The 21843-nt window shown below is 34.4% G+C and overlaps 1 protein-coding gene across 1 annotated transcript; it reads left to right on the plus strand.

The window, feature by feature from the left end:
- Window positions 1-491: 491 nt before the first annotated feature.
- Paip1 (Poly(A) binding protein interacting protein 1) lies at window positions 492-20817 on the plus strand. Its single transcript, XM_089634753.1, has 9 exons — window positions 492-884; window positions 3597-3916; window positions 4234-4386; window positions 6183-6295; window positions 9887-9995; window positions 12311-12418; window positions 14002-14197; window positions 19723-19918; window positions 20197-20817. Exons 1-9 carry the CDS (start codon window positions 758-760, stop codon window positions 20294-20296), a joined length of 1422 nt encoding a protein of 473 aa, XP_089490879.1. The 5' UTR covers window positions 492-757; the 3' UTR covers window positions 20297-20817.
- The last annotated feature ends 1026 nt before the right edge of the window (window positions 20818-21843 follow it).

The raw sequence follows: 21843 nt of genomic DNA on the forward strand, positions 1-21843 counted from the left end.
GCCTGGCCTATTTCAGCATATCGCTTACCATACATTCCTATTGGTAATGTATGGCGAGCGATACGCAGAAATAGGCCAAGCCATGATGAGTATATCGTAATGTGTCACCTACCTGATAGATTAGTGAAAAAGTGTAATTTTCTAACAAATACCGTAAAATTACCAAGTTAATAAATACAATTTATTTGAATAAAGGAAAAGCCATAATAAAATCTATACATAACAAAAAAAAATTTATGATAGGTATGTACTTACATCATTATTTTATTTTATGAAATCGAAATCTGTTTGCAGACTAAACTTAGTGTTAGGGCCACAATAAAAAAGACGATTGATAACAAATAGTTGAATTCATTGTGATACCCTAGTATTATAAAAATAAATATATGGTGACTCTTGCTCTCAGGTTATCGTGCGACCCAGATAACGTTAGATAAATATTTCTGCTCTGCAGAATTCACAAGCATGTTTAAAAAAATAGTTCCTATCCACCTTTTAGCTGCGGTTGTCATTGTGCAAAAATGCATATTTGTACAATTTGTATTTCTCACAAGTGGCAGCACTGAAATCGATTTACGTCTCATAAATAAATATGGCGTTTTATTTTAGAACGTGAATTGTTTTTGTGTTGTTATTTTTACTGATTTTACCGTGTCTTCGTAAACATCTTTATATCGCGGTGTTAGTCCTCATTAATGGAAATAAAACCTCAAAACTTTCACAATTGTTTTGATAAAATATTTTTATTGGGGTAGAGATGATCAACGGTGATTTGACAGGATCCAGAGGAAGAGGTCGTGGAAACTGGAATCAATCCAGTAATCCACCGAGAGAGCTTCGTAGGCCTCATATCCCTAATACAAATGAAATTGTTGACGGCGCAGGTGAATTATAATATTGCGAATTAAAAATATATTCCTATGCATACATACGTGTCATTTCGGTCACATTTTTTGTTGCACGTTTTAGCATAATAATTATTATACGTAACATTCTGAACTAACCTTGCATTAATATTATTCGATTTTTATCTCCAAATTAATTCCGCTGCTATCTAAAAATTATTTTGATCGTGTACAGTTTCCATAAGTAATTCAAAACTCGGCATTCGAAGATGTCATTAGGTTGACAACCTGCACAAAGAAAACAATATTGCCGATGAGGTTGACGATTGCTTTGATATTTAGCATTTTATCTCTAATAATTAGTTAGACGACGAAAAAAATATTTTGAAACGTCTAAATATACAATAATATTGATAAATGGAAAACCTTAACATCTTCAATATTAGTGAATATATTATGTGAAGTAGTTCTAGTAAATTCTAATTCTAACCTCTTACAATGAAAACCTGTATTGTCAATTATTACAGTTTATTTTTTACCTACATTAATGTATGAAACCAACAGTAATTTTCAGTGATTGTCAACAGAATTTTCAGAATACATTGTGCAAAATCGTTTACGATTTGAGATAATTATTTATGGAAAAATACGCATATAAATTGCTCTAAATGCACCTGTTTGAATTTGTAAACTTTTATTTACATGCTCCATACAAGTTAAATATTACAGTTTTTAAGATTGCTGTCGCTACGAAAATGCCAATAAGTAACTCTTTTTTTTAAATACTTCATAAATATGATTTCTTCCTCATAGATCGTTCTCAAGGTCATCATCAAAATATTACAGTGTTATAAATCTATTTGTCAACAACGAAAAAGATAACTGAAAATATTAAGCTATCAAATTGTGAACTTTCTTGTTGAAATTTTGATCTATGGGTAAGAATTCTTACATGTTTCGCATTTGACTATTTTGATAAAAAGGTAAAACTGCTGATAGTTGAAAGGGGTACGTACTTACATAAGGCCCCATCACAATACAATATATTTTAATCAAACCATATTTTGATATAGTTCATGCAACGTGGTCCTTGTGCATGTGAAATCCAGGTGTGAGAAAGACTTGATAATGTTTGTATGTCAGGTAAGAATGTAAATTAGGGATGAAACTAGATTGGGTTAGGGAAACGAAATTTCATTTTGTAATATAATATTTGTAATATTTCATACTTCTTTCACATGAAGGCATCATATAACATGTTATAGCCTTATTCCAGTTTGTTAGAAATGTTACTTTGCTGTACATAGAACATGCAAGTACTTCAAGTTAACTTTCACATAGTCTACCTGAATAATATTGGATGTCCCTTTGGCGTGAGGTTTCCCTTACGTTTGCACAGAATAGTAACAAATCTGAACACTTTTGTGAAAAGTGACGTAAAGGGATGAAGTTAAAAACCTAACCTAACTACTTTACCTAAATACAATAAACAGTTTATTGCTATTCGTTTATAACAAATGAATAAATATCAGTAGATTGCTCGCTAAAGTAGAATATTCTCTAATGGCTTATTCCACTTCCTTGCCACGGATAACACAAGTGTTGATTTATGGTTCACAATTCTGGAAAGCAGTGTGGAATGTAATTGTGTAGCAGGTTCAATAAGACACTTTCTTAGTGTCAAGTTTATTAGGAGATTGAATCTCCAAGGTGTTCACACAAACTGGATATTGCTACTAGCTTTAGTTGAGCCCACGCAACTAGAAACAGTCACATGTTGTGCAATGAAACTTGCTTGTTTATGGAAAAAAAGAGTCCCAATGTTCAGGCGGTAATATAAATCAGTCTGTAATAAGAATAGGAATCTTCTTCTTTTGGATGGTAGAGGGTCGAGGGGAATATCTTTAATTGTTTCCCGATATTTAGTCAGTCTTTAGTCCCTTATGTAGCGGCATAATTTGTACTTGGAGGATGACTTATTTTGGGTGCCGTATCACTCACTGCCCTACCTACAAATAACAGTAAACAGGTAACAATAAACGTGCTAGCGACAGCGCGGCGGACACAACCTTTGCTGCGGTAGTTGGCGCACTACTCTACTACTCTAGAAATCTTAATAACCTTTCAGGCTAATTTGTTCGCTTTTGGGAACAACTCGTAGAACATGATCTCACACAAATCTTTGTGTTTCCTCACTGTGTGGTGAGAATATGATCTAAACGGTGTAAGAAAGAGAACACCAGCCTTATATTCAAATCTGGAAGTTAATCACAGATAAAATTAAAATGTGCACCTTTATGAAGCCAAAGGTACCGACCGCAATTTGAAAAAAACTTATGTGACTTTTGCTAATTTTTTACTCTTTATTTTTTATATAAAACGACAAAAATTTTAATATTTTCTTAAATGTGTTAATTCCTAATAATAAAATTTGAGAGCGTATTTCATCATCTTTCAAAAACAGTTCTTAATTTTCGGACACGTTCAGAAATATTCCATTTATATGGATTTTATTGCAAAGCGGAAATTCTCCGACTGTCTGACAGAATATGGCCGAGACCCGAGGAGATAATGAACTATGAAAAAAGCGCATAGATTTTGATGATTCATCTATTTCAGATACCCAGGCAAATTAATAGATTTTGATTATTTATCTATTTCAAATGCTCGGCCAAATGCATAGAATTTGATCACTTATCTGTTTCAGAAGCTCAGCCAAAGGCATAGATTTTGATAATTGTTCTATTTTAGATGGTCAACCCAAGTCCACGCTATCGGCCGAGGCGAAGGAGTGGTTCCCCCCCAACTATGTCCCGCCGGCTGCGCAGAACTATTTACCTCGCCACGGCACACAGGTGTACCACAGCAACCATTCCAACTACCCCAACCACCAGCACCAGGACAGCAACTATTATGCGGGCGGACAGGGCGGCCAGGGGGGTCAATACCAACAGCGCGGCGGGGGCGGGGGTGGAGGTGGAGGCCATGACCAGTACCACTATCGAGCTCCCCGCTATTCGGCTCAGGACCGCATCAGAAACATTCCTCAGCAGGGCGAATACCAACTTGAGGTTCATTATTTTACTTATACTAAATACTTTACCAATATTTTGGTGCAATTTTCAACAAACTTTGTTTTCTGAGGTATTTTATAAATTAATATGTATTGCACTCAAAGTCAACATGTTTTAGTTTTCAATTGGTAGATGAGCGCAATTTTGTTTCTCAAAAATAACAAGCCAGTTTAGTTGATCCCATCTAGATCATTATAATGGAGTTTTATTGTATTTAACTACTATGTATTTTTTAAATTTATGTGACGATGTCGAGTGTCGCTTTTATTTCCATGTGTGACCAACTTTCTAATGCCTTGTATTTGTGCTCACAGGATAGCATTGCCCAGTTAATAGGCGTGATGTGCGAAGTGACCTTTAGCCCTGGGAGGTTTGCCGTGCTGTCGGGCCCCCTGGTGGACCAATTTTCCGAAACCCTGGATGATCTGCAACAGACACAGCCATTAGTAGATGCCATTGTTAATCAGGTAAACAATCGTTCATGAATTAACTAACACAATCTACCTTAGGATCTTTGCAGGAGAGCACATTACATATCTTTAATTTGAAAGCAATTTATAGGAGAACCTTAATTAAAATTAGTGTTGACGGTTTTAGTAAAAGAGCGATATGTCGAAAAATTCAAGAACATGCTGAAAAAAGTTATTCCAATACAAGATGTTTACAGAAAATTTGTTTTCCTTGAAAAAAATATCAATCACTGGTAAAAAATATATTATAGGGGGACTATGTAATTTGGGCTTGTACGTCCCTTAGTCCCCTTCATATCGGACGACGCTAGGATAGATATAGAATTTAAGTTTAATTTTACAATAATAATGTTAAACAACCACAATTTTACTTTTTAGGACACACATATTTGTATATAATAATATTTCATTGCTGATAATAACAAAATAAAGAATAAAGAACATTTCTGCATTCTTACAGCCTTACTAAAAAACATGGCGAAACTTTTTTTCTAATAGGGTATTTGCAGTATATGTAATGTAGTGTTTTCAATGCAATTATCAATTTATCTGAACGCGAATATCGCTCTTAAAACCCCCATAAAATAATTTTTAAAGTTGTATGAAAATTCAAATATCAATAAATGAGACACAATTGGCTGGCGAAATTATGACGTCCCCATGTCAAGTTGTTTCTGGGTGTTTTTGTTCCCATTGCTGGTTTGATTGCTATAAATGTTTAGTTGCACATTCTAAACTTATTTGTTTTTTTATAAAACATGAATGTAAATACCTACCATCTTGACCGACAGTGGTTTTCTACAAAGACAGTCCAATAATTTGCAAAAAATCGATCAATCATAATGGCATCATTCTAACAAATCTCACAAATAGATTTTTTGGTAAACTTTTACCTACATGTACCGTTTTTGTATGCATTTTAATTTAAAACAAACTTTTCATTTCAACTTAATGACTACAATAAACGATTTTTTGCATTTATGATTATGGAAAATAGTGCTACATATATCATATTATTTTTGTAAATATTATTACACGCATAAAATCTCTTATATTTGAAATAACATTGTGGAAACCGATCGATGTGAGGTTTGATAGGCAGGTACAGCCAATCTAAAGAAAATCACTTATCCAGAGGCTATAAAATGTTTCTTTTGATTCCCAAAAAATCACAATAAAAAAGTGACATTTTAAATGTATTGCTTGCAAGTTTTAAAATGTTTATTTGTGGGATACATGTTTACCAACATGTGCATTACCCATTTATGTTATAAAAAACATTACGTTTACGAAATTCTTAAAATTCATTTTGAATATTGGTGTAATCTTTTATCCCCACTTTTTGCTTCAAAATGAAAGAACAATTTAAAATAAATTGTATTATAACTTGACTAAAACTGATAAAAATATCACAAATATATTGAATTATACTAATATAATAGTGAATCGATCATTAGAATAGAAATTATCAACAAACAAAATGATTTGAATCACAAATCAAAACTGTCATTTTGCCAGTTTCCTTGCGTATCTGTACAGCCTTTATACAATGTGTAACAAAAACACCGTTTAACGATTGTGAAGTTATATTTGTTATTATGTAGTAAGACTCTTTGTTAGCGAGTAGGTGTTTGGTCTGCCCAAGTTTCAGCATCGTCCACTCTCTGAGATCTCCATTTGAGCAATCTTCACTTGAGGTGAAATATACCTACACCCACATTACGAATGAAATAATGATATGTATTGTAAAATGTGTATTAATATGCTGTATTATGATTTGTTTGTTTTTGCAGGCCATTGGAGAAGCAAATTTCCGGTACAATGGAGCCAGACTGTGCACAATGTTTGACAGCGTGGAACCACGACCACATGCACCCTCCGTATTTAGGCCATGTCTTTTAGAAAGGTAATTCTACAATCAATTAAAATACAGTCAAAATAATCCTGATAAATTGTTTTTTATGTAAATCCAAGTTATACACCAGCAAGAAATGATATATTTTTATATCTTATCTTAGTGATTTGGTTTTTTTTGCTGCACATATTTGACCACTTTATGATCTGTCTCTGCGGATACATACATGTGCGCCAATAAAGTTAAGAACACACTGAGCTCACGTACGCAATGTATGCATTACTACTTTCCCAGGCCAACATGCACACTTGTCCTATGCCCACGTCGATAGTATAGCAACATTTAATTGATTTTACTTTATTTCTACTTTTAATGAGCAACAAATTTCAGTAAACATAATGTTATATGTGAAATGAACTGGTTGGAAGGTTTTCCGCTAACAGCACCTTTCTTTCACAAGTCCCAACGCCGATCTGGACAGCTCAGATCAGCGTTGGGTGACAAGTCTAGTGCGTTTCTGAAGCATCTATGTTCACAGAAAATGTATGTATTGTAAGTTTTCCAGACAATTTAATGCATTTTGTGTCCTTACCTTTAACCGTGTACTCTGCGCTAGGTTCACATATACGTTCATTCATTTTCATAGAAAATAATAAATTAATGTTTTAAAAAGTGCAGCGTACAACTGTTATATTATAAACCTCAGGAATTCGAGAAAAGGTTAAAAATTGCCTATAAATTAAATGTTTGGCCTGCGAACAAGTAATCCTAAAAAATGGTAAAAGTCCTTTGAAATGGTAAAAGTAGTGTGAATTTATCAATTAAATGTCAGCCTAACAGTCATGAACATTAGGTTACAAAATAAATGCAAAGGTCGAAAAATATTTGTAGCAAATGGGGTCCCCAAATTTTTATTTTTATTTTTTGGTGTAAATGTATTATATTTAAAGAGTTATTAACAGTAAAATAATTTTTTCCATACAATGTCTAAAAATAACTTTTGTTATGAACTCTGGTAAAACGTATGCACGGTGACCGGGTATCTCATCAAAATGATAGTTCAACACACCTACAAAAAGTGATATAAAGTAATGAAAAGTGATGAAACAAAAAATAGGTTACACAGGTAACTATTTAACCTAGTTTTTGTTTCATCACTTTTAATGTGTAATGTGTAATAATTATCTCAAACTATATACTCCTTATTTTCCTTTAAATTATATACTTTTTATGCTTATTTTAATTTCTTCTATATTTCATACTTAATTTATTATTTTAATGTACTGTATATATATAATCGACCACCACAACACGGGCATCTGCCTAGTTTGGTGGTCTTAACAAAAAATTTAATAACTAAAAAACACTGAAAAAAGAAAAATTAAAAAAAAAATTAAAATCTAAAATTAGTATATCACTTTTTAAAGGTGTGTTTAATTGTCATTTTGATGAAATCCGTGGAACCGTATGCAACGGTAACTCTAGATGTCACACGAGACATGATTTAGTACAATTCACCCCCACGCACCAACTGTGATGTCACAAACTTTTTGGTCGGCCGCGAATATCTCGTTTTGACTGCTTATATCTTCACTACTATGTCCTGAGCATGCTCTATTTAATATGATATATTTGTAAAATACATGAAATTTTGTTGTAGGAGACAATCTCATTATATGGCTTTTTGTCGGGATTAGGAAATATTTTTGTGTTGACCAATTTTCCATGTAATGCTTTCTGCTCTACTTTCATTGTAAAGTGGGCTATAATTAGGGCTGCCACCTTTCCGGGTTTGACCCGGAGTCTACGGGTTTGCATGGTGCATGTCCGGGCTACGGGTTTAACATCGATATCTCCGGGTCAGACCGGGCGGTGGCAGCGAAGCGACAGACGACCATCACGGCGCGGAGCACGTGAATGCATGATGAATTTTACGGTGCCAAAATAATGAGAAACATAAAGTTTTTTAGGCCTTCTGATCAGAATCAATTACAAAAAAAAACAGCCAGTGAGGTTTACAGGAGAACTCTCTAATACATACAGAAATATTATGATTTTGAGGATTCTGTATTCAAAATCTTTTCCAAATTCGATCTAACAAGTGCAGTAAATTACAAAGATACTGTGGAAGCTGTCGAATCACTTGGTTTGAAAAATGTCGACGAAGATAAATTTTATGACCCGAAAATTAAACAAAGTATTTCCTCAGTTCGTAAATTCAACATTACTTGTTGATTCAGGTACGATGGGTTCAGTTATTCAAAGTCACCTCAACCTTCACCGAACTGCCAAAAATAATTGGAAATTTTTTTTCAATACCTATAAGCAATGCTTTTGTTGAACGCGTCTTTTCTTTATTAATGGGAAAATTGTGGACAGACGAGCGGAAACAGCTTGTCAGTGGACATGGTGAAGGCAGAGTTAATTGTGAAGATTAATTACAATATGAATTGCCAAGAATTTTAGAAGTTTTTGGAGAAACCTGAGCAAGAAAAGATACTGAAACAATCCCTTCAGAATGAAAAATATAGTTTTAAGTGTCAAGCTGGTCCAAGTCTGCATAGCATTAGCGGTCATTTATATTTAAAACCTTACTAATGGTAATTTACCATGACATTTTGCCTTCATTAAATAATTCATACTAAAAAAGTTTTATTTTAACAAAAAAATATATATTTCTAAAATCTCCGGGTCTACTGTTTTTGAAAGGTGGCAGCCCTAGCTATAATAGATGCCCAATTATATAGTTTTGATTATTCCCAAAATAAGCCTTCATGATGATGATTAAACTTCATGACTCACTTCAAGTTATACCTGTGATAATAATATTACGTGACACATGTCAAGACTGACGCATGAAGCCTGTGACAGACCACGCTATAAGCGCGCTATATTTGTGTGACTTGGCTTATTTCAGCATATCGCTCGCCATACATTCCCATTGGTAGTGCACGGCAAGCGATTTGCTAAAATAGGCGTATAGTGTAATGTGTCGCCTTTTCTTCAAAGTGACTGAAATTCTCAATATATTTTTATTTAAATAATAATTTCTTTCAATTATGTATGAAGTCAAAGTCTCTGATTTTAATTTAATCAATGAAGAGCTATGCAACAAGATTCTTCGAAAGAAGATGTTACATACGTTTCGAAATTTATGGATTTTTAAATGTTAGAGATGCAATGTCTTTGAAACATAAGAAAATCAAATTATGAAATAGTTTTTCAGCGATAATATTGTACAATGATGAAACTCATAGAATAAAGAATATGCCTTCCATGTCATTTTCAAAGGAACCCTATGTATCTCTTGACTTAGTACCTTTTCATTCTGCTGACCCTAACCGCAGCAAGCTGTTGCTCCCGCTGAACTCCAAGCGATTAATTCCATTTTTTGATGATTCAATTAAAATAATTCCATCTTACCACCGTTGAATTTTTACTGAGACCGAATTTCCATATTTGAATTATAAGCCCCGTTTGGGCCTACAATTGGATCACGAAACACGCACACAACGCACTTATGGTTATATTCTTCATTCTATGATGCAAATAAAGGTACATGCTTGTACATAAAATATTTCCTATCACAATTGTTCATAAAATTATTGATTGAATAATCATATTAATCTCCGACCTTTTCAGATGCGCTGCAGAGGAAGCTAAAATAGTGGCTGGAGGTGACTCGGAGGATAACATATGCGGCTTTGCAATGTTTTTAGCTGAACTCTACATGCAGCTCGACGATCCACAGGTACTTAACTTGTCTACAACTAACTGTCTGAAGCTGAGCTGAGCTGAACTCTTCTGTGATTTTAGTTTGTTGAAGTCGGAGTGATAATATTTCTCAATTTATGCTTAAAATCCCAAATGTTGAATCTGCTGCTTGGACGGATCTCTCTATAAAAATGTTCTACGATTAATAAATTATTATCTGTCACTATGTACTGTGGTGACCCCTTCCCAAACAGCTAAAATCTGTCTATAGATATATCTTGGGGATCTGGTGAGGAGGCACGGAATGAAAGATGTTGTGAAAGTCACAGTGTTTTGTTTGAGTCAGGTTGCCGTATATGAGATGACTTGAGGACTGATGATGGAGACTCGTTGAAGTGTTGGTCAATGTGCGGGTCAGTGAGTTGACGCCGCTGCTGGTGACCGGACTCGTTGACGTATCAGTTACTGGTGAAAGCCATGGGCCTTCCGGGTGCTCCAGTGCTGTACAGGGAAGCCGAAATAAAAAAAATACAGTCAAAAGAAGTTTTTAGCATCGTGATTTGAAGTTTTTCACCTGAGGAGAAGACGGATGTCGATATTCAGCGCTTTGTCTTTTCTCGTTTCACAACAATAGGCCACTTGCATCATATTTTTTAATTTTTTTTTCCGGTTAAGGAAAATATTCTAAGACATTCTGTATTATTATTATTTTTTTAATCGTATTTTTGAAACCCTGGGGATTTTTTGAAAATTACAATCCGAAAAATCAGACCTTTTTTTATAAACCGGAAAGACGGGACATAATTTTATAGGTGAGAAAAAACAATGATTACATAGCCGAAAATCATTTTTAAAAAAAAGAACGTTTTCCACACGAATGACACAGCAGAATAACGAGGCATACCAAAAATATTACATCTCATAAATCTTTTTTTCCTTGATCCATCTTATTGATCATAAATCATTATAATGTACAACGTCTATATTAATAAATCCAATGTAATATACTTGTACTTGTAAATTATAATAATAATAAGAATATTATAAAATTTGATTTTGATAAAATCAGCACCATAACCATTATACCTCTAAAACACGTACCGACATCTAAATTGTACGGGGTTCTCTTCACATCTGTCAAAAATTCAAACCAAATGAAAAGTTCGCAGAGAACAAACAATAAATCTAGTGAACGAATTCAAAAATTCGCCTGAAATCAAAGTGATGCCATATAAAAAAATTAAATCAGTGTGGAATTTTACAAAATTAATAGGAACATTTTCAGTAGACGGGACATTTTCATGTAGTGACGACACGAGCCCAAATAATGGATTTATTTATTTAAAAATAAAAATAAATGTACATTTCTACAAAATTTTACTAACATTTTCGTAATCTTAGTAAAAAGATCTATCCACACGATTTTTTCCAAGTCGTTATGAAATCCATGCAAGTGGCCTATTATGGCTTTTCCAGGCTCCATCAAATTTTATTACGCATCGATTTTCAGTAGATCTATCAACAGCATCATCATCATAAACAGCCTTTACACCACTATGAATCTCAGTAGGAGTCCCTTTTTCAGCAGTTAAGCTGTTTAAGCGTTGACATTGCACTAGAACACGTCTCCGCTTCTCGAAATACACTGAATGAACGCAACAACTTCAAACCTGCGCATGCGTGTTGAAGGGAAGTGTTAATTCGACATGCGCGCTTTGGAAGGTCATTTCGCTCGACAAGCATGTGGGCATTACTTTTCAGCCTACACTCGTAATATGTTTTATAAAAAATCAAACATTATTGAAAAAATAAATATATAATAATAATTGTCCAATATAAAAACATCTAATATTATTATTAATAATTAACACCGCCGCACAGTGTATGTCCATATTCCTTTACGCCTATTTTTTTATCGACATACATGGTGTGGCCATACACTCCTAAAGTTAAGGATTGTAAATTTCGAGAACTGCAAAGTATATTTGAAATAGGTTGATTATATGAATTAACAGCTTCATGCTTTTAAACGAGTCACGCTCGCGCGCTTAATGCGTTCCAATTTCCCTAGTGACGCTTGCCAGATTCGACTTGCAGCGTTCTATTTTTAGCTAACACGAGTAATGCTCGTGAAAGTTCGCAATGTATTTTACTCACTTTGAATTTGCCTGCAGTTGAGATCGGTTGTGTTTTTGAGCTGCTTATTTCGTTCTTATTTATATTTTAATTGAAAAATGGATAAACTTTCAATAAAAATTTGAATATTTAAAAAAACCTGATTTTTTTAAAAATACTTTTTATTAAAAGACCCTAACATTAAGTGGTTAAAATGTGTATGGTACTTGTTTGCAGGCAGGAGGACGTATCAAAGCGATGGGAGAGAGCCTCTGCAAGGTGTTAAAGCACTTACTAACCACTCCCAACAACCAGAGTGTCAAAGCAGTCTGTCAAATACTCAAGGTACACAAATCTGTTACTTTTCTAGAGCCTCGCTCTTTTTGTTTTTTCCATTATTTTTGCTGCCAAATTACCAAAAAAGAGAGTGGCAATATTGATGTTTTCAAATTAATATTACAGTAGAACCTCGTTAATTCGAAATACACGGGACATCGAGTTTCTCGGCCGCCCCTTCGAATACGAATTATTCCTTTATTTTCGCGGCCGGCCTTTTAAATTCAGGTATTCTAAATAAATTCGTAAAAATGCATTATATTTACGCGTAAATCGAGATTTTGCGGTCGATGTCGGTCGAGGCCTACCCTTTAAATTGAGATATTCGTAAAAATACGGTATATATTTACGCGTAAATCTAGATTTTGCGGCCGATGTCGGTCACGGCCTACCCTTTAAATTGAGTTATTCGTAAAAATACGGTATATATTTACGCGTAAATCTAGATTTTGCGGCCGATTTCGATCGCGGCCTACCCTTTAAATCGAGATATTTGTAAAAATACCATAAATATTTACGCGTATATTTATTTAAATTTGTAAAAATGTGATATATTTCCGCGTAAATCCAATTTTTTCGAATTCCACCATCAAAATTTCGTGCGCGGACAAAAATAAATTTCGAATTACAAAGTAACAAATTTCACAAATTACAAAGAAAAAAAAATTCTGTGGATTTTTTTTTTGGCGAAAATTTCGAGTTATGTACGCGTTTTTTCGAATTATCGGGGTTCGAATTAACTGGTTTCTGCTGTACTATGTTTAACAACATCTGATATATTATGTACATATAAAAACTTTATTTTTATTTAAATAATTCATGAGGTCCTATTATTATTTACATATAGCATTTTATTTTTATTTTTCATTCTTACACTATTGTTTTCTACCATATGACCAAACTAAAGTCAATTTATGTGCATAAATATTTTCAAGCCTAAACCTATTGGCCTCTACTGATTTCTTTGTTGTTATAAATTGTGTTAATTTTTTCAATCCATTTATAAATAAGTACAACAATGGACAATCACATGAAAACTTTATTTTATTTTGACAATTTTCAGCCAGCATTATATAAATCTCAAATGAATATATTTCTATTTTCACTATAGTGACTTTATAAAAGTCAGCTGCTCACTGCTCCATATCATTTTTGTATCATAATTGTTCTCTATTTTTGTCTTAGCTGTAATTTTTAAAATTATTCTGTATTATAACATTTCTCCTTGTATTAACTTTATGTAATATGTTGTAATTGGACTTGGTCAGTTAATAAATAAATAATTAAAATGTATTAAGTATTAGTGGGCCCCGCAATGCTTCGCTATTGCTTCTGGGGCGTCTCCGACTTGTTCCACCGTCCACTACTGTATACCACAATGTTACTGCTAAAAAACTACATTAATTGGACTCCGTATCTCTATTAATGTGAATGAGGCAATGAGTGTGTGCCAAGAACAAGTTGTTTGGCGGTCCGTCCTCTCTGCCTACCCCTGCGGTGATTATGTGTGATTCTAAACCCATTACCTATTTATAGTGTTCCTCTAGTGTAACTCTTGATTGAGACTAACTTGAGTATTAATTGTCCACCAGCTTTCGGGGCTTGCGCTGGACGCAGACTGCGCGGGGCGTGTGGAAGAGATCTGCAACGCCCTGCTGGCGTGCGAGCGCTCAGGCGTGCAGGCCTTCCTGGTGCGCAACGTGCTCAACCTGCGCCGAGACCGCTGGGGCTCTGCGCGTTTCGCCGACATGGCCGACAGCGAAGTGGTCGCCGCTCCTCCTCAACACGGTGAGCCAACAAACAAACCAGACTTACTGCCGCTGAGAGCTCCTTTATAACGGAGTTTGCAGCAGAATTATCAGGGGTGTGGCTTACTGCGCTGTCTAACCACAGAAACTATTGCAAATTACAATATTAATAAAAATAATATGCTTTCACATTGTATTGTTGCATAATGAAAACATTTTTATAGTATAGTCTCTATAATCCAAACAATTAAATACCTAACCTGGAATCTTTAAGAAACAGTTCGATTTGGGAAAATTTAAGAGTTTGACGTTTTGCAGGACTTTAACCCTTGAAGCCTGGGAAGGATATTATATTCCATTAGAGCAAGGCTGCCCAACCCCAGGCCCGCGGGCCTAGGGTATTATAAGTGGCCCGCGTGAACCATTTTCAAAAAACCCGCCAATCCGCCAATTTGAAAAAGTGTCGTGGGCCCGCGGTAAAACAAACAATGCAGCTTGCGCGCGGTCACCAGTGTTGCCAACTAAGGCGATTTATCGCTATTTAGGCTACTCAGAACGAGAATCAGCGACGAAAAAATCTAACCTCTTGAACTTACTTTTTAAACAAAAATACATCGGTTTTTGATATTATATTTTCTGCGTCCGAAATGAATCTTCTAGCCACCCCCCCCCCCCCCATGGAATTCGAAAAATTGTTGTGGGGAATCACATATGATGTTTTTGGGTGCGCGGAATTTTTTCTGAAGTTCCGTAACAAGCCCCCCCCCCCCCATGGATTTCAAATATTTTGTGGGGAGCACTCATTTTGAATGTGTGATTCAAAATCGTCAATTTGGCCCAACTGTTAAAAAGGTTGGGCAGCCTTGCATTAGAGGCTCAGAAGGACAGATCTGACCGGCGCGTCCATATATTATAAAAGTTTTTTTTTTCTTTAATGCGTAGATATGTGACTTGTTCGTCGTTGGAAAGATACATAATTACTCTTCTCAGTTTACCTCAAACATTTATGCATGGATAAAACCCAAAATATTGTCAAAATGTATGATTACAAATTGGCGGGATTTTTCATTAACAGTTATTAGTTAAAAAAAAAATTATTTTGTTATATTTTATTGTATAAATGGCATAAAAAGTGAAGTAACAGTTTTCTTACAAATTCCTTGCACAAAATGAATATGTTTTCTAAATATCGAATTCTTTCAAAATTATGGACATCTCGAGTCAAAATGTTCCGGTAAGTTTTTTTGTTAATATTTTCATTGTTGATATTAAAATTTTATTTTTTTAGAAATAATAATGTTTATTTCAAATATAAAAATTTCAAAGATAATTCTATCTAGTTTATAAAATGGCATTTACAACTTCAAAAATAAGAAATATGTAGCACATTTTAGATACCTCGGGATCCTTCCGAAATTTCACCGTTGTTGGGACTTGTGGTTAAAATTATTTTAAAACCTCAAGGGTTAAACATAGATGCTACATAGTTATACATAAAATCTTTATTATTTTTACCTTTCAAATCGGATACTTTGATTTAATCAATATAAACACTTCCCTGTTCTGACTTGGAGAACTCTCCACTTTCTTCCATCCACCCACCCCGCCCCTGTCACCCCATACTTCAGATTACTCATTTCTCAGCCTGGGGGTCGGGGTCAAATCAATTGCAATTGCAAGTTGCAACCTTTCAAAAGTATACGAAAAATCCATTTTATCAAATAACGAATTTTAAGTTACATGTGGATTGTCTTAACCCTTTTGCTGCCTGAAAGTAAACACAAGATAGATACTCCCACGCCAAAGATTTTTAGAATATTTTACATTGCCTCATTATTTATTATCCTCAGCACTTAGAGATTGTAAATTATTACCAAAACAAAAAAAAACTTGTTTATGTTACACTTTTGAAAAGTCTAAACAAGATATCTTTATGAATTGATGCATTATTTGACGAATAAAAACTATCTATAAAAACATCAACAAACTTTAACCCGCCGCCATTATCAAATCAGTAATCTCACCGACACATACAGACATAGGTACTATAGTAATATCAGTATTCACGTCTCCGAAGTGGGACCTCTGCAACGGCTCACCATTAAATTTCTCACGATACAATTGTGATAATATTATTGTTTTAAACTTCATTATTTATTAAACTTTTATTTACAGTTTCTTATCGTATTATTTATGTTAATAGTTTTTATTCGAATGGTAGACTTTAAAACAAGAATGAATACACAATGCCACATTACACTGGGAACACATATCGAGCCATTTTTCTGCGGCTTTGTTTAAGTTTTGTATCGCACAAACATGGCAGGCTCTGTATGGCTTGGATTGTTTTGATGTTTACAACCTCTTTTGAAAGCAGACGTAATGGTGTGTCATGATGAGACGAATGAGGAGTTGAGTAGAGTTGAGTTTTTTGTGGTGTTTTGCGATTACTTGTCTTATCACACATAACTGATAATCGGGGAAGCTCATACCTGAATTTTTTATGGTGTTGTGTACAGTAAAAGAATTTAACAGATATAAAATCGAGACAATATTCTCTTATTTGGTCATCAGAGAAGTCGCGTCGAGCCATGATGGAGGGTTACACAAAAAAAAATATTAGGAAAAACGACAAATTAACACAATAATTAGTTTCTAAACACAGATAATTAAATTAAAATGTATATTATTACTTTTTCACTCGAAAGGCGGATATAACAACTTATTTCATTTAAAAAAACAAAACATGTTGATTACCACAAAACTTATTTGCACTAAAAATGTGACCACTTAATAAAAACAATTTGTTAAAATAATAACGTTAGAACCACGATTCGTTGCAGATTCTAAGTATTCGCGAACCGTCGCGTCGAGATAAGAAGGAACCACGTGATACACTAACACAAAAACGCGCGCGCCGAGAATTCAAACACTGACAGGGGAAATATTGTAGTCTCCAGTTTGACGAGGTCTTTCATAATATAAACAAAATCATTTGTCACATCTGTGTAGAGATGTCGCTAGATAAAGGTTCAAATTATTTTTTAAGCCTGAGTTTTGCGCCATCTATACAGAAAGTTCCGAGATATCGCAAGATGAAATTAAAATCACGTATGATTGCGCGCGGCAGCGAGGGCCCGGAATCTTGAATCAAACATAGATGCGCACGGCAGCCTCCGGGTTAATAGTGACATAATGTCATTTTACGTTGCTTGTGCGATTTGATGCCCTTTAGAGTATAGTTAAGTTATAACCGCATTGCTAAGATTGAAAGGTGTGCCCCAGAGTCGCTTATTAGTTAAGCTTAGAGTTCACTTTCATAACAAGTCAACTGCATCTTTGAGTGTGTACTTGAACTTCAAAATGTCTGCTCTGTATTTCTCTACACATCTTCAACCATTCTACTTTCACTGTTTTGTTAGCGACAGTGGTTTTAGCGCAAATGCAATCTGAAAACAAAGGGTTAGGCTGGCGCGGGGAGGAGGTAGATGAAAAACAGATATGAATACGTCGAGTTATCCTTATTTTGCTTTGTAGCCTACTTTTTAATACAACCTATTTAAGAGGAAGCTACAAGCCAAAAATTTGTATATTCTTGGTATGCCTTATATTGTCACGAATGTAGGTAATAGGCATTAAAATCGCTTGACAAACGGAGTCTAGAAACATTCGATTTCAAGCACAAAAGTGGTTTTGATTTATTTTGTAAATAATTTTATAACAAAGCAAAAAAGTTAATCAAGGGAAACTGTCACAGATAATCTTAGCTATAATATTGTATTTTTTTAAAGTTGTTTCTTTTGAATTTTAACATTTCTATTGAAAAAATATTTTTTTTGGTAGTTTACATTTATATTTTTTTATTGAGTAATTTATTTTTATATTTGTATTCTACTCAAGGGAAACGATAGGAAAACCTTCAATTTATCTAAAGAATATTTTTTGGTATTCATAATGTACACCAATTCGTTATAAAGATTAATCAAAATAGTGATTTAGCATTAAGCTTCGCCTTAAAGCCCCCATGAGGTGATTTTTCACAAAAATGGTGCTATATAAATTAGCCAATTATTATTATTAACTTTACACTATCTCTAACCTCCAAATACAGTAGCCTTCCTTGTCTTTTTGCTTTAAATTTGCTCCTAGTTCATTTCTACCATAGTGACCTAAGTTTGTAAATGTGACTTATAGCATTTAACCTGAGAATTCCAAAATTATTTTTAAATTTATTCACTCTTAACAATAAGTGCAATTTGCTGCGCTCGTCAAAAAACATATTTTAAAAAATTATATACGAAAATATTCTAAATTAGGTAATTATTTACCTACGACTACCGTTTTTAATACGCATTAAAAAAAAAACAATCATTTGTTTCAATTAATGACAATAAAAAACAACATTTCGCATTTACGATTTTGAAAAATATTGATATTTAATATTATTTACGAGAAAATTTTCCATACGACACGCCATTTTGACAGAACACCGATATGAACATCGCGCATAATTCGCATTTGTTTGTAGGCAGTGTAGAAAACATGAAAGACATAATCGGCATAATAGACAATTATTCTAGATCGCTGGTCATGCACCGTGCACCAGTCGTGCTAGGTATCACATGGGAAGCCATCTTGGATACTGAGTTAGTTTAGTGTGGATGGAGAAATAATGGAAGAATGCTTATCTCTGATGGGTTCACGGTGCTGAAAAACTCTGTGATTGGTCAAGCAACATAGTTCTCTCTGGCAAACCTAGATTATGATTTGGTGCCCCTTCGTTTCAAGCTCTAACTCAAAAACTGCAAAATATGAGTTAGTACACAATGGTTTAAGAATATCCATATAATCAATTGTTAGATATACTTAATAAAGTAATAAATAAAGATGTCTTAATTAATGAAGGAATGTGACTGACGGTCGGGTTTGTTTTTCACTTAAAAGGCTTTCTATACGTGGATCTACATTTGAAACACACAAGTTAATTATTTTCTAGTGTAATAAAAAATGTCTATTTAGTTTTTAGCCACATAGATAAGAAGCCTTTTTTGCACAAGCAAAAAGTGGCAAAAGGGACAATGAGACAAATTCTGTCAGCCGATATTTTAATTAGTTGGTTGTGAGTATTTCACATTCTTTTGGGAGGGGTTCATAAGATTTATTGCATTTTTTTTTACCTTTAAGCAATGCTAAAACCGTGAGGTGATTTTGAACAAAAACGGCGCTATACAAATTATCCAAATATTATTATTATTAAAAAGGTTGAAAAACGATGCTGTGTGTATACTACCTAAAATTTGTTAGTGGTATTGGTTCCCAGTAATTTGAAGCATCATCAAACAGAATAAAATAATTATAGACACTTATAATTATTATTCTTACCACTAACCATAATTTATAACCTTACAAACTATAGCATAATGATTTCTATAACTCTACAATTGATCAACAATGCTTTAATGCAATAACTTTTATACAAAACCATTATACAAATAAAAAAGTTTAAAAAATGCTAATGCTAGCTTTAATATAATGTTTAAATCATTAACACACTTAATGTTGCAGTGCCGGCGTCCATGAACATGTCCGCCCAAGGGGAGAACGGGTCCGCACGGCCGCCGGGGGGCGGAGGCGGCAACGGGGGCGCCTTCTACCTGCCTGACGGACATAACCTGACTTCCGAGGAAGCTGCCTTTCTGCAGCGCCACCTGCCCAACAACAGCAGTGACCAGCCCCTCTCCGACGAGGACGAAGAGGCCCCGTGAGTTGGCACCTCACTACTATAATATGTATAACTTCCCAGTACCGGGTGATGGAAGCGCTTGCTTGGCTAATGGCTTGCTCCACTAACCAACTACCGGACGATAAAGGAGATGGCCAATGCTCTTATAAATACTCACAATAATAAATAAGCACTTACACCCATCAGAGCATTCTTGCACGCCTTGCTGCTATTATTATCTTTGTACAAACTGCCTCTACCTGATCTCAGTGTGTGTTGCTAGTTGCTAACGACCCGTGTTTGTCTCGTTCTTGCAGAGACGACTCTGACGGAGACATCTGGGAACCGGAGATGGACGCGGAGCAGCGGGCGGACTTCCTGGAGTTCCTGAAGATGTCCAATCAGATAACTCGGTAGACCGTGCCCGCACCAGGGGGCCACATGAATTATTGGCGCAAACATTGAACTTCAATTTTATTATTATGTAGTAATATAGATTTATTTGCCAATGTATCGACACTTGAGTGATTTTCCATTGAAGAATATATTATATTGTGATTTATTACCATATTTTTGAAAACATAAAAAGTAACTTGTATATTTTTGACATTGCAATCATAAATCATGATTTTTTTTATTGAAACTATTTCGATAGGGTCTCGGGACAGTAATCGCGCTGAGTTAGAACTTTATGTATTGAATTGATGTTATAATCTTTTCAAGAAGAAGCATGCCATGAACTCTTTTATCTTATTAATGAGCATTTATTTTTTTAATATTCTGATTTATAATTAGTTTCTACGGAATTACATTATTATTCTTCTAGCCAGCGTATTTTATCAATCTTCATTTTCATTATTGACTACTTTATTTCTATGCCGATAATAAGAAATTCAAATGTGATCTTCCAAGGTTTATAAATGTTAATAAAGATCAAAACACTGTTTTATAATAAACACCTTTTGTTATTATTTTAAGCCTAAGACACATTATACGCAATATGGTGACTAAACTGTGATTATAAATTAGAGTGTCACACTATGCTATAATCTTCCTAGGGAGAGGGGGTCAGATCAAGCGGGGAACTGCCATGGAATGTCATTTCTTCACATGGGATCTGTCTCCTAGACAGATGACAGCCGTGTAATCACGATGCTCCGTAAATTGATGAGTGCAGTTCACGGCACATCATCATCGCCACGCCCACACTTATAACACATCATCCGTGTGACAGGTCTGTATGGAGAGCATTATGGAGTTATATAACATGCATTGATGCGTATAGCATAATCTGTCACCCCCTTTATTTACTCCCCTAACTAACTTACCTGGCACCTTTCTGCGGGATTCACTTTATTATCAGATTTCACTTTCGAAAGGGTTCCATGTGGAAAAATATCAAACATAGGTGCAATTTTAACTCTAGTACAATAAACAGGAAGGAGTTTTCCAAGTCTTTGTTATAAAATGTACCTTACATCTGGAATATTATTATTTATTTTTCCAAATTATTAACTAAATAGAATGCATTTTGTCATTCAAAGTGGATAAATAATAAGATTAACAATAAATTTCATCACTTTTAAACAATATATTACAACACATAATTTAAATACATACCATATTAATTTCCTATTTTAAAAGTAATCAACAATATACAATAGAAAAACTTGGGTAATAAATAATACCAACATAATTAGATATCCCTTTACAACCGGCTTCACACGAGAGTGAGTTTGTGTTTGAAGACAGAAAATAAATTTGTTTTTGTGAACAGAACCGGTGTCGATTGAACGTGCGGAGCTGCTTATTTAGGGTACTTTCAAGTGCACATGTTTCAACCAGTAAGTCGCCCAGCCTTATGAGATCATAACTAAGAGCTTTCACAATGTGGCCAATCACAATTTTAAAATTTTTTGCCGGTTGCAAAGGGTTATAAACCACAAGTATTGTGTTTACACAAC

Source organism: Hesperophylax consimilis, chromosome 1 (assembly GCF_061612785.1).
Source record: "Hesperophylax consimilis isolate HC1 chromosome 1, BYU_Hcon_1.0, whole genome shotgun sequence".
Lineage (NCBI taxonomy): Eukaryota > Metazoa > Arthropoda > Insecta > Trichoptera > Limnephilidae > Hesperophylax > Hesperophylax consimilis.

What these genes read in the sequence shown, in the direction of transcription:
- Paip1 (XM_089634753.1), top strand. Translation starts at nt 758, where the DNA reads ATGATCAACGGTGATTTGACAGGATCCAGAGGAAGAGGTCGTGGAAAC. An exon ending in TAGATGCCATTGTTAATCAG is followed by an intron (nt 4,387 to 6,182) that starts GTAAACAATCGT and finishes TTGTTTTTGCAG; the next exon opens with GCCATTGGAGAAGCAAATTT. An exon ending in CAGTCTGTCAAATACTCAAG is followed by an intron (nt 12,419 to 14,001) that starts GTACACAAATCT and finishes ATTGTCCACCAG; the next exon opens with CTTTCGGGGCTTGCGCTGGA.